The 17,413-nt window shown below is 38.6% G+C and overlaps 1 protein-coding gene across 3 annotated transcripts in view; it reads left to right on the plus strand.

Annotated features, from left to right (window-relative positions):
• The window catches only part of LRP1B (LDL receptor related protein 1B), a 728,211-nt gene that overhangs the window by 443,879 nt on the left and 266,919 nt on the right, over positions 1-17,413 (plus strand). For all 3 annotated transcript variants that reach the window (XM_083404224.1, XM_083404226.1, XM_083404225.1), the window contains one exon: positions 13,492-13,654. In XM_083404224.1, coding sequence (XP_083260350.1) covers positions 13,492-13,654 — 163 coding nt within the window. The remainder of the gene's footprint in view (positions 1-13,491; positions 13,655-17,413) is intronic.

Consider the following 17,413-nt stretch of genomic DNA (forward strand, 5'->3'; position numbering starts at 1 on the left):
TTCTTCTTCTTTTCTTATATTGGTGCTCTGTGAAGTCAGAGAGGGCCATCCAACAAATCCTATTGCACCTGGGGCTTCCTCACAGGTGACACCCTTATTTATCTTCCTTCATAAATCTGGTCTTTTCACCGACTGAAGTCTTAGAATACTGCAGTGTACAAATTTAAATAAACAAGCTGTGTAGTGCTATTGGGTATAGTTTTATTTTTTGTTCGGAAGCAATTAGTGCCTTTTAAAAATTGGGAGTGGATATGAGCAATATTAGATTATTTGTGTTTAGAGAAAAGGCAACTTGAGGCTTTTTGATTTGAAGACTGTTATGATGGCTATGAATTTGAACATTTATTCTTGGATTGAAAAGTTCACTATAAACAAGTGGAACAGAATTACTTTAAGCATAGCCAAGTTGTCATTGTGCAATTCTTCTGAGTCACTTTGAAAACAAAGTCATTTAATGCGTTGAAGGAATTTAATAAAGGCAGTAAGGGCATTAATGTATGAGAAGGTTGGGCTGTCCTGTCACCATGTATAAGCTGTTCATTTTATCAATATGTCACAGAGCAGCTGGAGTTTGATGAGATGGTCTATGCATTTCACCATGACGGTTCTGGAGTTGATGCTAAAGTCTGAATATTCCTTGCATGCATAATTACATAAACACTCCATCACACCATATAAGCAAAAATAATGAACTAATTGGAGAGTGCTTGAATATTTGTCCCTGTATGTTGTTCCAGAGAAGTCTTTCTGGGCTTTTCTTCAACTTGTTTTCAGACCATTCACCAGCATTGCCTTGCACTCTCCTCTCCACACCCCATCAAAATAAAAATGACAACCTTATTTCCATTGTATTTCACTTTGAAAATCCATAATAATGGAAATTAAAGTAAGCAAAAAAAAAAAAATCTTCCTCCTCTCTTTAATATGTACTCAGGTTTTGCTCATTCACAAAGGAAATTGATTATAAGCAAAAGAAAGATGGGTGAAAATGCACGTAATGAGCCATTGAGATCAAGAGTATGGCTCAATAACTGACACCTGAAAATGTTTAACAAAGCATGAATAGCCTGCATGTGCAATGCAGAGCTAAAATGAGTGCAAAATTGCCTCGTTATTTATCCTGAAACTTTCTCAATAACTGAACAACGGTCCATTTTCAAGCCCTGTAATATATATCTCTTTCCTGTAGAATCCTTAATGGGTGAAAACTAAAATCTGCCTGGTTAAATGGGAAAAGAAAGTGTGTAGTAATTTAACATCTTCAGTTAAAAGGAGACAAGCCCTTCCTAAGTGGTCACTTTCTACATCATATGAAATTGAATATCTTAGAAATAATGCAAATTGTTGCTGTGATTATCTGCCCACCACGTGCATGCTGATTAAGTGTGGTGTTGCAGAAGTCAATGAGACTTCAACGAAAGGTACACACCCTTTTATAAGTATATGAAACTATTGATTTCAATTTTTTTTAAAAGCAAAATTCTCATTGAGGTTCTACGTACGTAATAGCTGGCACTACTGCTAAGAGAACTGATGTATAGAATTTCAGAATCCTGCTAAGTCTCGGATCTATGACAAGGAACAGGCCATAGCAGCCTGAATGACAATAGGCTAGGCTTAGGGGCAGCTGCATTATTTGGTTGTCTTTACTTTCTTTTGTATATTTTATTGAAAGTTTTATGGTGAATTAAAGTAAATGAGGGAAAAAAGAGAAAGAAAAAAATACATAAAAAACAAAGCAAAGGAAAACAATAATAATGAAGTTAAGAATAACATGTAATTAAGATTGCAGAACTATGTAGCATATATGTAAGTAGATAAACTTATTATTTTCCTCAAGTATACATCGGTTCAGGAGTCAACTATATTTTCAATAAATATGTTCCAAATATCATTAAATTTGTCCATATGTAATCTTTGTCTGAAAGCGATCCATTCATAGGTTGCTAGAGTTGTCATGTTGTCTATCCATTGATCAAAGGGAGCATATTTTTATCCTTCCAATGTCTTTTTGCAGATGTAAGGGCATGGAGAATCCATTTATGTTGACCAGTTGTCAAGCTCCATATATTAGATATATGGCTTTAAATGACAAAACTTTTAACTCTTTCCCCACAATAGTATTTATACACCCTAGTATTATCCCCCCAAAATTTGCAAACACTGAACACTGTATAAACATGTTTCAAAGAAGCGTTTTCCATATGGCATCTCCAATAGCATGTTGTCATTTATAGACCATGCTAAGCAATCGTGATGTAGTCCAACAAACTCAAAAGAAAATCTTTTGTTGTATGAGACATAGTTTGTAATCTAATGACACTTTAGAAATGGAGGCTAGTACATTATCCCATTGTTTAAGATTGGGCTCATTAATTCTTTATTCCATTCATTTATCAAAGTCTATGTGTCAAATTGATTATTAGACACTAATTAGCTATAAAAAGTAATAGCTTTTTTTAGCCTCTAAGATTTTGGATAGTGTGTAAAACACGAAAGTTTTTCAGTTGAGAATGGTACATATGCGGCATTACCATGGTGAGAGGAAGGGGTCTGTTTTGACTGGCAAAGTGGAATACAGTCTGCATGAGTGCAGATGGAGTTCTGTGGGGAGGGGGGAAGAGAGAGAAATTCAATAGGGAACAATGTACAATAACCAGGATTGGAACTGGAACTAAACCACCCTTTCCCAACCTGGTGCCCTCAAGATATTTTGAAGTAAACATGACCCTTTGCCATGCTGGCTAGGGCTGATGGGAGTTGTAGTTCACAAACATCTGGAAAACACCAGGTTTCCAATCCAAACTAGCTGCCTTGGTGGAGGAGAATCTATAGGTCTGAAAGGTGGGATACAAATGGAATAAAATTAAATAATATATGAACAATTCAAACTATTTAATTGCAAATATTTGCAACTTTGTATGTTTGCTATTTTGAATAACAGTCCTAAACATGCAATATACTTAAGAGAGGCAAGGGAGTATCCACGAAGCTCTTTGCTAAATTTCAAAGCAACTGTTGTGAAGGAAACACTGTATAATTTCCATTACAAGGTATACAGATGCAAAGCATATATTATTGAAAATAGCAGCGGGAAGAGGTGCAATGAGATTCACGCCCAGCTGATAGGCAGAGGCAGGGAATGACAGTAGCCAGTGCCAGCCAGAGTAGAACTGAGAGCTTCGTTCGTTCCCAGGAAATGTTGTTCCTATAGCTCCTACTCCCATGGTTCTTGGAAATTTAATAGGAGATGCATTGGCTCAAACTTCTACACTTGCCCCCACCCTCCATGTGAAGGAGAGCTGAAAGTGAGGGTGTGAATCACATCAACCTAAGTTTAATTCTTATAACAACATTTATTTATTTTTTGCTATGACTGAATGCATAAAATTAAGTGCATTTCATTCCTTAGTAGCCAAGGAATAACTGTGCAATATTGGATAAGCTGCTTTAATTGGCTTATTAAATATTCCTGATGGATCAACAAGATGATCGTTATTGGATGCTTTTCTGCTGATAATGTTTACTCAGTTTTATTTTTATCTGATTTAGCATGCCTAATTGATGCTCACTGTTTTCTGTATTGCCACATCAGCATAAAACACTGCTGTACCAATTTGTAAAATGTTTCACATTGAAAGCTTCCAAAATAGACATTAATATTTTGGGGTTTTTCACCCATGTTTGAGAAGCTAAAAACTAGCACTAAATATTTAATGACAGCTAGGAAATGTTGATTTCTGAGAAGAACATAGGTGAATTTAGGGAAAAGGAGAAAAAGTGCATTTTTAACACTATTGCAATTGCCACTTACTTGTGTATTGTAAATCTGTCCATACCTAACTAATAACACACAAAAATGTTTGTTTATTGTCTCTGTTAATAGTATGTGGTTTTAAGGCCTATGTGCATTTTAAAAGTCCTAATTTAAGTAGGAGAATGCATTGCAATTCCAAGTAGTGTGAATCAATGTTGTTTGCTTAGCAATTCCTCCCCCCAGCCCCCAATGCCAGCCTGGCACAATAAAGCCTGAAATATGAATTCCCTTTTAAGAAGCTGACTATAATAAATAGATTTTATATTATCCCTGGAGAAGCATATTTGAGGACCTGCACTCAGAGTATTAAAACATTCTACCTTTTCCCCCAAGTCATTTTCTTAATAACTTTTTACTAGAAAGTCAATCCATATTTTATTAAAATATTGTATACAACTTAAAAATTTTAATTACCCACTGCTTAGCATCTTTATGGGATAACATAAAAATGGCAGCATTAATTTTGAAGAACAGAAGCTATTTTTCCCCCCACTGAACTTCATGACATAGAGAAAAAGCAGAGTGTAAACTAGAATTCCAATGAGAACGTGGAGGGAGCTTACAGGATGCCTTGGAAAGAGACAACTGGAAACAGCCAAAGCATGTAGGGTAGCGTAATCATGCCATATATCCCCTATAATAGCTTGGTTCACTAAACTCTGGGTAGTTGATGGCACATCAATTGATGCTAAATTATGCTTTAATTTTAAGTTTAGCAGCAGATTACTTAACTACTTTGAAGTAAATAACCAGTTTTGATTTACTGTCTGCAAAGATTTATAGTACGCTTTTTGAATGTGTCGTTAAAAGAAAGAGAGTGTTACGGCTGTTGTACCTCTATAAATCTGCCTTCATTGTTCTGCAGAGGTGCCAAACAGCTGAGACCCTATTGCAAATTTACAATCATTTGGCAACACCACTAAAAATCAGTAAAGCAGAAATGGGAGATGGGACCATTTTCTGTTCTTATTCTTTGATTGTGCCTGAAATTGGCAGCAAAAACAGTCAGCCACTTAAAAAACAATCAAGAAGGACATTATTTCATTTGTAGTGGTCACAGAGTATGAAAAATGAGTATTTTATAATATTTTGTTCCCTTTTTAGATGTGGTCAGTATGGAGAAATTTACAGCAAGAATAAATTAAGCAGCCTGTCTTAGTATTTTTTAAAATCAGTGCTATACATATCTACACAAAATTAAATCCCATTGAGTTCAATGGGACTTCTTCCCAGCTGATTGTACACAAGTTTGCTTTAGAACAGAAGATGGAACAGTAACTAAAAAAACCTGTTAGATAGTCTAGTAGAAGTTAGCTTGCAGGGGGTAGGAAAGATAAGGAGCAGGACCACCAGTGAGATCCAAGTCCCCACCCCTGAGATAAGTGATAAGAGACAATAGATATATTTGCACTAACCCAATGTTAGGTAAATAAAACAAATATGTTCTTTCTGTAAGATACATACATAAATACATGTGTGTGTGCATGTGCATGCTAAGGGACATTTTGGAACTGTTAGACTTCCTAAAGTGAGTTAGATAAATATATGTTGGCAGCTGTTTATAGCAGTCTGAAAACAAATACTTCATTAATCAGGACATGTTGCAAACTTACATGATGCAAATTTGGAGCGAACAGAGTGATATAACTCTATCCCATTGTTGAAACAAGACCAAATCTAGATAGGTCCAAAGTTATTGAAGAAATGGGCTACCGGGATGTATTAGAGTTGGAATAGATTGACATATTTTTCAATGGAGGGAAGTAAGAAATGGGTTTCCCCATGGATCTGTTCATTCTCAAACTGGTCCATGAGCTTCATTCATGGTGGCTTTTTTGTGCTGTGCAAGTGGAAAATAAGCCAATCAGTCTCCAGGATTGGTGACAGCTAGGCACTATGGCCTGGAGACAGTTCCCAGCCTTGCTGGAGATAATTGGAGACCTTGGCCAGTTGTTGAAGGAGAGGTCCTGGTCTGGAATAAGAACTTTGCTAGGGTATGAAATTTTATTTATTTATTTATATTTATTAAATTTGTATACCGCCCTTCATCTGAATATCACAGGTTGGTTCGCATTAGAAAAATACAGAATGAAGACACAAAATTCGAACAACAAAACAGAAGCAAAATAAACCAATAACTGCTCTCCCACAGACAGAGAATGTTAATCAGCCAAACACTTGAAGAGAATGGCCACTTACCCAGTACAAGGGTGGGTGGTGGTTGTGACCCAGTGCAGCGCTTCCCTCATCCCCTCGAAGCCACATCATCTTTACTCCGGCCGTTGCCTCCCAGTTCAGATTTTGGCCAATCCATGGCAGCTGGGGTGGGCCGGGGCAATGGAATGGACTGCACAGCAGGAGTCTTCACTCTGGTCTGCTCCACAAGTGCTTAAAGGGGCAGGCCACACTTTTTGCCTGGTGCCTAAAGATGTGTAACAAAGGTGCCAGGTGAGCCTCCTTGGGGAGAGCATTCCACAAATGGGGAGCCACTGAAAAGGCCCCAGTCTTTCTGATTTGTGAGTTGATTTTGTCACAAACTTTATATGTTGGCAGGAGTTGCATTGGGCAGACTCCATAGTCTAATAAGGGGACGCCACGTAAAGCTTCAGATTAAACTCCAGTGCACGCAGCCCAAGAGAAGGCCTCAGGCTGCAAGCCCTGTATTTAAGACCTCTGTGTTCTAGCCTGAAAAATAATTTGACAGTCTTCTGAAGGATAGCATCTAGTGTAGCATCCTGCTTCCCACAGTTGCTAACCAGATACCTCTGAAAAGCCCAGACCTGAGGACTACCCCCCTTTTTGATGCTATTTCAGTAAGAAATGATAACCCACTTTTCCTTTGGTAGTAGCCAAAAAATTATTTCAAAAGCAAAGTATTCATAGTGATGAGTATACAGAATCCACTTTCCCGGTCTGTGATACTAGAGAGAAACCATCTTGTATGCAAACATATTTATACTTATATATTGAGAACAGAATTTACTTTGCCACTGGCTTAAACTTTACTTTTATTCCTACAATTCTGAACAATTCTACAATCACCTGATGACATGCATCTTATTTTTTACATGAGAATATTGTTATAGAACCCTCTGTTGCTCTATGTACATCACAATATACCAGGCAGAATGAAATCTATCTCAATTGACAGCAGGGTTGTGAATGTTATTTTCAGTTCCATGTTGAGGGTGCTAGTCTTTGGCTTTTGTTGAACCAGAAATCAACAACCCTAACAGGAAAGAGAAAATAAAATTCACAGCTCTTATTCCACTATAGAGCAATTTCACAAGGACTGATATGAAACTTCTTGAATTGGGATAAGATCTGTGAAAACCAAGCATCTTCACATGTTACAAACAAAACAAACTATATTTCCCTTGATAATTGCCATTTAGATTGCTCTTCTGGACATTTTCTAAATGGATTTTTTTGCCCTTGGCAGCTAAGGCAGTTGGTACCAGGAGTAAAATATGCTAACTAGATCAATGCTCTGGAAGCTGAATATTCTGTGATGCTTAAAATATATACAGGGGATTACCTGCTAGTAAAGAATTGTTACTATACTAACGAAGTGGCGTCAAATCCTTAGGATGTTAAGGGCATACTCCAGGCATGTGTTTATGGCTAGCACGTGTGCTACTCTGTACACGGGCGAAAATAAATTGAAATACAGTGATACAATGCTATAGGGAGGAATGTACATTAGGGGCGATATTTTCGAACATGGTGGTTATAGTTGGTTGTCAGTTCAAAATATTTAATTACCAAGGATGCTGTGTTGAAATTACCAAAGGTGATTCGGAGGCTTTTGCTATGCAAGGCATGCTGCAACATGTCAGGCCACAATACAATGTGGTCCAGAGAAGGTTGAATTGCTTGCTGCCTCATGAACAGTAGAACTTGGGAAATGAGGTGTCCGGAGAACAGGAGGCGGGGCGTAGGAAGGGGTGGGGTGGGGGTGGTCCGCCCTAGGTGCCCTCACCGATGGAGGTGACATTCAGCACGCCACCTGCCCGTGACTCCCAAGCCTACCCCAAGCCGTCAGGGTAAGGGGGGAGCTGTGCTGCTTTGCCGGTGGCATTCCCCCCTTTCCCCCTTCATTTTGACAGCCTGGGGGAGGCTTGGGAGTCGCTGGCAGGCAGTGCACCGAATGCCCACCATGGGCAGCTCATTCCACCCCTGGCTGCAGGGCACGCACGCTGCTCTGGGCACCCGAATGGCTATCCCACGCCTGGGAGGCACCCTCTGCATCACGCCTCCCGAGGGAGCATGCCCACCCTGGGAAGCGCAGGCATATGCTCTGCCGCTGACAGGAGGGGGGTAGTTGAAAAGTGATAATTCCTCCCATCTCCCTCTTCTTGCCTCGTACTTCATTAGCAACAGTCCATTGACTGGTGCGCGTACAGCCATCAACACCCACTGTTGTAACAGACTGGGAAACAGGGGAAAGGCGCAAGTAGGTGTACCACTTGCACCCCCCCCCCAGCCATCGCTTCTTCCATCCTTCCCCCCTCAGTTAAAGTTTCTTCCTCACACACATAGAGTCTCTAGGTGCTTTTTACTATAGGAGCATTTTGTGTTGTGTTGTTTATTTTATACCACCCTTGTAGAACCCATGTACCACACAGGGCAGCTAGTCAGATATAGTTGTCCAGTAGGGCACCTCTTCAGTGTAGGAAACCAGGGATGCATGGGAAAATGCTCCGATTTTGATTGGAGTAACCATGCTAGGGAAAAGGATATTATTTGCTTGCTTGGTTGCTAAATTTGTATCCTGCCTTTGCACCAGATGGTGTTCCACTGTTTCTCCTATCAAACTTTGTCCTGCAGGTTCCCTACTAGTCCGCCCCCACCTATGTATTCAAAGGGATATCGGAGAGGGAGACTTACATGTCTCCCATTCATCCACCTAAGGACTGCAGCCTTCTGCAATGATGACCAGAGCGGAAAGAGGGGTTGGATCAGCCTTAAATAGTACCTGCCCTCCTCCCAAAGGAAGACACTAACCTAAGTATCTTTCCTCTAAGAGAGGGTGGGACAAATTCACTGCCAAGAGTGTGAAGGCAATTCTTAAAAGCCTGCAGTGTCAAGTCAATATTCATGGCCTGAAAATGACAGATTTAGTAAGAAATTTATTATTTTATTGCTTGCTCTGTTGCAAACAATAAAAAATATATTTTTAATTAATTAAATTGCCTTGATAAATAGATTAAATACTGATAATTTTTTTCCTTCAGTATACTGAGTTTATTTCAAATATTTGACATCCTGCTATTACTCTCTAGGAAGGTCAGTGTAACATTACCATGTTGCATCTAACAAATTAATAAAAGACAGTTAACAACTATTACACTTGGGGTGAGGGCTGTGAAATTAAGCAGAAGAAAACTAATAATATGCAGCTTTTAACAGTGCAAGAAATGGACAGTCGGATGTTTTAGAATATCACTTGCTGGTTGTTTTATCTGTACATTTGTTATTCCAAGCTAAATTCCAGCTCTGAACATGCAAAAGGTGTATTAAAATTGGACATGGCTGAATATGTTTCTTACTTGATCTTTAAGTGGGTACCATTTACATGAACAGAGAACACAATTTTGTGATTCATCCAGAGGCACTAAAAGCACTGTTAAAGCACTGTTAATAAAAATTTAAGATTACAAGTTAATTAGTATGTACATAATTTGGCTCTAGTGTTACCACATAGGTCTAAAATGCAATGTGGAATTCTAATTGGTTGGTTGTTAGAGACATTTAAATAGTTGGCAAGGAGGCAAGAAAAGTGTTGGTGGTTTTTTGTTTTTTGTTTAACAAAAGGAGTGTCCCCAAAGCTTTGTTACACTAGGTATATTGAAACCTACTTGCTGACAACTACGGACCTTAAAAAGAAGACATTTAATGTCATTTATTTCTTTAGTGAGAGGGAAACACTGCAGAGATTAAAAGCCTTATTCATTAAAAATACATTTGCAAGTTAAGTAGGTTTTTCATGATGTGCATAGAAAAGTGTGGAATGTGCTTTTTAGGCAGAGGCAAACTTTGGTAATTCATTACAACTTTCCAAACTTGAAAGCAGCGTGTCATTTATAATTCACTGGTGGGATGCTCAACACAAACACAGCAAGACAGGCACAAGACACAAAGTCTTTTAATTTTTTTTGGGGGGGGGTCAAGTGTGTAAAGCTGAAGGTGCACAAGTTAAGTTGCAGGCTGGCTGTATTGAAGATCCAACACTGATATCAAAGTGTGTGGAATTGATTTGACAACCCCCTGTTGTAATCTTCTGTTATCATAATAAACTAGCCATCAGCGATAAATGTGCACTAGCCTTTGGAAAGATAATATAATAAACTATTAAACCTGTAGAAAAAGCTCAACCTTTCTTAGAATCACAGGAAGCTGCCTAATACAGAATCAGACCAATGATCCATCTAGCTTAGTATTGTCCACATTGATTGGCAGCTGCTCTCCAGAAGTCCCCCAGCCCTTCTTGAAGATGCTGGTGATGGAACCTGGGACCTTCTGCAAGCAAAGCAGGTGTCCTACCCTTTCTCAATTCCAACCTGTGGCAAAGGGGGGGGGGGGAAGCTGGTTGTTTATCTCACCACTATATGTGTGTGTGCAAGCATGCATGAAATGCCACATCTTTCCTAAGCAACATTTTCTGCAATTTTTAAAATCTGTTGTTGAGTTTGGCAATACAGGGCAGAAGAAAGACAAAACAATGAATTACAAATTTCAACCTTCTTTTAAACTATGTGGCTATGGCTACTGTCAGACAAAGAGACTGAAGCAGGTAGTACTTTAGTCTGTGCTGTCATAGTAAAGCTGCACATTTCTAAAAACAGCGGCAACAATGAGGAGGTAAAAAACCACACACCTCTGAATTAAAAGGGGAAAGAAGGAGCAGGAAGAGAAAGGCTATAAATAGAAGTGACAGCCGTGAAGAGTACATTATGACGGCTGTAATGGAAGGAAAGTTTTCCAGTGTTTGCCCCTTAAGCAGCGTTGGAATGCTGGTCAGTTGATCACCTACTATTATTTGTAGGTGATAGGCTATGGTAGAGGGATTCCGGCAGACACTGTCACTCAACAACTGAGCTGAGAGACAGCTGAGGAATAGGAGGTGGGAGTGTCAGATGAAAAGGATGCTGAAAGCATCCTGCAAGAAATAGAGGGCAGGGTGCATGGATACCAGCAGTGAGTAGCATCCTGGGCCAATGGAAGAGAAATACAGGCAAGGAAACCAGACCAAGGGAAGGAGGAGAAGGAGGTGGATGGAAAAGAGGGTGAGCAACAAAGGGGATTTGGTCTGCCACAGGAAGGACAGCAAGGAGGGAGAAGAGGAATAGGATAGAAAGATTATGGGTTGTCATCCCTGGTGGCAAGGCAGAAAGAGGGAGGGGGCGAAAAAGACAGGAGAGGGCAATGCTCCAGGAGTATCAGAAGAGTATGGGAAGGCAGGAGTGAAAACATTGCCTATAAAACAGAACAGAATGGAGCAAGACAGCACTATGGGTCTTTCCTCTTAAAAACACCTCACAAGTGCCTCTGTTTACAAGCAAAGGAAGGTGTCGATATTTTACCATATTAAATTCAATTGATGTGTTCTAATCAGTTTTACTCAGATAAGATCCATTAAAAGGAATGAACATATCTAAGCTATGGCCATTAATTTCTGTGGATCTTTTATATGTAAAAAATAGCTGAATACTACCCAGTACTTGTTTTTGTTTTGTTTAGTCCATTGTGCAGTCATAATTTATATCATTATTTTTAATATTACAGTTTACATACAGTTTGCTACACTAAAAACAGCACAGCACCAGCCCTTTCCTTAAAAGTAAGCAGCCCTAATAGAGATGTTTCAAAGGCCTGATTGCAGCAAGCTGCTGATTCTGTAGGCTTACCCTATCTGTACTTAAAAACTATCATAGAAACAATTTTTAAAATATATTTTTAGACAACTGAAGTGTTACTCCACATTTTTTAATTTTGCATATTTCATCCACCTCTCCTTATTGTAAGGTCCAATGGCTATAAATTTGCCTTTTGTATAAATTACCTGTTACATAACAGCTGCTTTCAGGAAACATGATAAAATATTATTTATTTTTGATAGGAACCTATGTGAGCCTTGGCCTGGTGCACCTTCTTCAGCGTGGCCTTGAGAAGATCAGAAGCTTCTGATTCATTTTTTTCAGTATCCACAGATCCGCATTTTGTCCAAATCTTAACTAAGGTTTATTTAATTAAGCCAGCTTCGTAGCTCATGTTTTGAATTTGGCTTGCTCCAAACAAATCATAGCTAAGATTAACCAGTTGCTCAGTTTTTGACAACGTAGCAAGCTGTGATCAATCAAATTGGAAATGAAAGATTCTGAATACATCCTTCCATCTGCAATCACGCTTACTATTGTAACTCAAAGATAGGCACATACTTTCATCTAAGTATATTCATTTTATCTCACTGAAATTATATCATACAATCCATCTGTTGTATAGCCACAACTACACGAATCAGCACAGGCATAGATCCCTTGCCCATCCCTCCCTTGTGCCTGGCTTTCAAGCAATACAGATTGCAAACTGAAGTGCCATGGTGGAGAGTGGTGGCCGGATGAGTACAATAAAGCAAACATGGATTTTCAGTTGGAGAGTTACCTGCACCTGCCTTGCATGTGTACAACAGGCAGATCAGAGGCAAGAAAAGAGGGAGGCTCCACTGAGCCCTATGCCAATCTCAAACTCTCTCCATTCAAGGGTGGACTGTGATCCATGTCTGTTCCTTTTCATATTTTGGATATACAGTATATGGAAATATATTCCAACACTGCCCATGGATTTAGGACAGACAGTTGGGGACACATGTAAGGAAAGTATAGTTACCTTTCCCCTATACAGATTTTTTCCAGTATCTACAGCTGTAATGTGTTTATGTACAGGGTTATAAAAGGTTGAGGTAAGCCAAGTGCAGGCACAAGTGATGAGGAAAATATGGACCTCCTTCATTGTTCTGAAGGAAATAGGGTTGGGGAGCTTTTGTGGTAGGGTGGTTCTGCTAGACTGACAGGATTGCAATACATTTCTGAAGCTTTTTGCGATTCTCGTAGCTTATTTCATATCCTGTTTCTTTGATTAGTTACAAACCAAGATCTTCCTCACATGATGGAAATCTGTGGTTTCTGTGAAAAAGTCATAATTACTCCTTCTCTGATGCACTCACAGTGAAATATTATGGGGTTTGCAGTTGTGATCATTACAGTATGTCATTTGCACCTGAAATTTTGTCCGTTCACAACAGAAGTAAAAAATGGCAACCATAACATTACCTCCGCTTTTTGTATTCTGTAACTAAATTTTACTTTAGGCAGAATTTACTGTACTTATAGTCTGCTTTTTTCCATAAAATATGTTTAGGGGTACTCTCATTTCCCTACTCATATTGAAATACTGCCCCTCAATGTGGCCAAACTTAGATTCACAAAATGTTTAGGGGTATGCGTCCCCCAGCGTCTCTCCAGAAAAAAGGCACTGCTTATCCCTTGTCTTCAAAGAATTCATTAACAACTTGAACTTCTTTCAAATATATAGAATATCTCCTTTGGAGTAATATCTGGAGTTACAGATGTTGGATTAGCATAATTAATTTAACAATCTTTTCACTCTGGCAGATATACAACAAATGGCAGTCGACTGGCTTACTGGGAATTTTTATTTTGTGGATCGTATGAGTGACACAATCTTTGTATGCAACTACAATGGAACTGTATGTGTTATTCTGATCGATCTTGACCTCCACAACCCCAGAGCAGTTGCTGTGGATCCAAGTTTGGGGTGAGTCTTTCAATGATATATTATTTGTTTGTTGTAAGATGTGTATAGGCATGCTAGGTATAAAGAAAATCAAAGCTTCCAATGGATTTCCCCCCTGTGTGTATTCTCATTAGTCTCCATTTTGAATGATCGGTGAATGATAGCACCTCAATCTTTAATCTTTTCTCACTTGGAAAGCCTGCTGGTTATCTGAAGTTAGAACACAACATTGAGAAGCCTTGCTTTGAATTATAAGTTTTGTTGTTTGCCCTTGCACATAGCATAAGAAAAAGATGAGGAAGAATATTTGGAAGTGAACCTAGTAGCTTGAAATACCCAAAGTAATTACAGTCTTATATTAAACAACCACCTGACCTCTTATATCACACCACGAGCCATTTCTGAAATCCTTTCAAAAGAAGTTTGTAATGTTGAAGGGAGACAGCCTTCTGCTCAAATAAAATCATTTAAAGAAAATATCCCACTGGAATGTGCTCAGGTGTGTATAGAGTAACTCCTTGCATCCCAGGCAAGATATTGTTGCTGCTGCTGCAACCTGCATCATAGTTCTCATGGGCACCCAGAAGTCTTTTTTGTGTGTGAGGGGGGGGGGAGGTACAACTGGAAGGAGAACAAATGTGGTATTTTCTACATAGTTTCTGGTTGGTTTCTGTATCTAAGAGAATGAACGATTGAACTCCATGGACAATTGTTGAATACAAATGATAGCGTTCACAGGTTAGCAGAAGTTTGTTTCTCCTTGCTACTCACAGCCCAAAACTTTTCTGAACGTAAGATAACTGATACAGAATCTTTCTATGATATGCCTCCATAACTTGCTTCAGTTGCAACAATTTTTTGCAGAACAATTTAGTTCCTACGTTTCCCTGTCATTTCCAAATCACAGAGGAAACTGAAAAATAACTTTGTTGTCACTGTCTCAAAAAGTCCATTGCTTAAAATTCCAATGTAATTTTTATGGAATATAGATAAGTAAGAGAGATGTCACTGCCAACTTTTTCTTTTAAATGAGGACATTGGAACTTAGTGTGTGCATATACAATAGTAAGGTACCCTTCTCAATGTGCTTTGGAGCACCAGTTAAAATATTTTGTATCTGTGTTTTTAAAAACTCAGCAGTCAAGAATGTATATCTGTGTTATAGCAACACATTTGCAAACCTTTGGAGAATAAATGCAAAATATTAGGAACCATGTTTTGTCATTTCACCCATCATATCAACAAGTTCATTCATTATCAGCCGCAGCAATAGACACATGGCATAATAATGTAAATGGTGTGGATGCCTGAGTTTTGAAGTGGCTACTTCAACCTTGTTTTATATTAGCCTGTAGATAGTGAAGTCCGTAGTGGCTGGTGGGGAACATCTTACAATATCCTAAGACTCTGTTCAATAAAAAGGAGAATATTTACTACAGAAGCAGCTTGTCATCCATATGTGGACTTTTGTCACTCTTTACTTAACGCCTGATTGAATATTAAGATGAATAATCACATGGGTTTAATTTTGACAAGAACAGCTTGCGTGCAAACTTTGCAAAGGAAGCTCTATGATTCTAGAATAGAGCTGCTTTTGTGTACACAGCAGATGGTAAGCTTGACTAGATCTGACTGAAGTGATGTTTCAAAAGAAATGAGTCGAAGTTGTATTTAAACTGATTTGTTTAGTAATTCTCTTAACAATGAATGGGATATTTTCAAACCACCTAGCTCCCTTTTCACGTGTATTTATTTATGCAATATATTTGGGTTTTACTTTATGCAATTTAAACTAGTAATTCTGGTCTGTTAATGGATGTTGAAGTGTAGTCTTTAGATTCCAGATATTGACCTGCTTTTATAAAAATGATGGTTAATGGTATACCCCTTTTAAGACACAAAAGTGAAAAAGATAAGCATTTCAGCATATGTATATTGTAGCTTCTTCTGCTACTACATTTTATCTCCCCTCTTCTCTTTTTCCAAGTTCTTATTTTTCATATGAATTCATTATTACCTAACCACCAAAGCAGAATTTCTGCTTCAGTATATTGAGTTATTATGTCCTTACCTGTTTCATAATGATATTGGTTTTATTTAATTCTTTATTAGGTTTTTTAATAAAACTTCATCATAAGAGTGGATTGCAAGTGAAGCATGAAATGAATGGGGCATATAAATATGTGCATAACACTTTAATAAAGTTGCCTACATTCATCAGCCTTGTACATTTAATTACAAAATATGTACATTTTTATATTTAGCAAGTTAAACTGGGTGTTCCCATAAGGTATTATATACACACTCTTACGGGATATCTTCTGCTATTAATGTATTCAGGACCATCATCTTTTTATATTAATAGTAAACCACACTTAGCAAATGCGAGCTTTATTTATTAGTAATCGGTATTGCAAGAAACGAATTGCCCTCTTGAACCAGCTCAATCTATTCCATTACTAGATTCCATTGACAGTGGTTTGTATTTGTCAGAGTAGGGCCTAGCATACACATAGCCATATGTTGATATCTCATTGTCCTGTTTGAGTCAGGGAGTCCAGGATATGAGCCAATTGGTCCACCAAGGCAGCCCAACTGCCTCTCTAGGTTTACTGACACTTAACTTTCTTCTGTTCTTTTCAGGCAAAGTCTGTGATTTAAAGCTCTGTCTCTGAGCACCCTCTCATTTGTGCTCTAGACTAGAGCGTTCCCTGTGAAAACCCGCAAGTTAAAGCAGAATCAGAGAAAATGACAATCCGCAGAAAACCCGAATTGCCATTTGTTGTGCTTCAGCTTTAAAGAGCGGGTTTTTTTAGTCTGTATCTATAGCTGCAAAGGAATGAACTGATTTCTGGGACTGGGGCGTGATTGCCACCATTGCCACTTGTACAGCTTGCAGGAGTGTCCTGGCTGCTGCTGCTGATCCCAGCTGTGATCCACTGCTGCGGCCCGCAGGCACGATCAGTGAAATCAAATAAAAAATCGACATTTTTACAATCCCAGGGTGAAGATCTAAAACTACTTAAAAAAAAAAAGAAGAAGAAATAAAAAGACAATAATTTATAAGAGGGTTAAAATGAAATGAGATAGAATATGCTAAACCAAGCTAAGCACTCCCATGCAGGTTTCTATATGGCAGTGCTCCATGAGTGGATACAAGTTTTGAAAGCCACTTACTACACAAATGGGCCATATTACAGAGATAATCTGCCTGCTGCCATCAGCAACCACCTCCTAACCCTATTGAGCTTCCTCCACATTGAGGTGTGTGAGAGAGTGGGGGGGGGGAGAGATTGATTTGAGTTAGTCTTCCAAAAAGATTGGCTCTTGTTCTTAGGATACTGTCAAGGCCTCCATCCTGTCAAAACTCTTAGCAAGGCTTGAGAGGCATTATAGGTAGGCATTGACTTTGAAGCTGTAGCATTGCTGTGGTTTTGCTATCCAAAAATCTTCAAGGAAGTTTTTTTTTTTTTTTTTTAAGAAACTCATTCTGAAATGGAAATTTGTTCTCATTCAAGGATTAAATAAATTACATTTTGCTTTAGGGAAATAATATTCTCAGGGCCTTTTTTGATCAAGGCTTTCTGTTAGCACTTTCAAGTGTTAGTCATTTCCAGTGATGAATATGTCCATTTCCACATAATGGAAGGATAGGGGAAAGCTAGATTTGCTGCTAGGTAAAACGGAGAAACGCTGTCAGCTGCTGGAAAGAAAAATGGAAAAGAAAAGGAAGGGTTGGCAGTGCAGTGATTGTAGTAATCTGGAGACATTTTCTTTCAA

This window comes from Podarcis tiliguerta (assembly GCF_965153285.1).
Source record: "Podarcis tiliguerta genome assembly, chromosome: 1".
Classification (NCBI taxonomy): domain Eukaryota; kingdom Metazoa; phylum Chordata; class Lepidosauria; order Squamata; family Lacertidae; genus Podarcis; species Podarcis tiliguerta.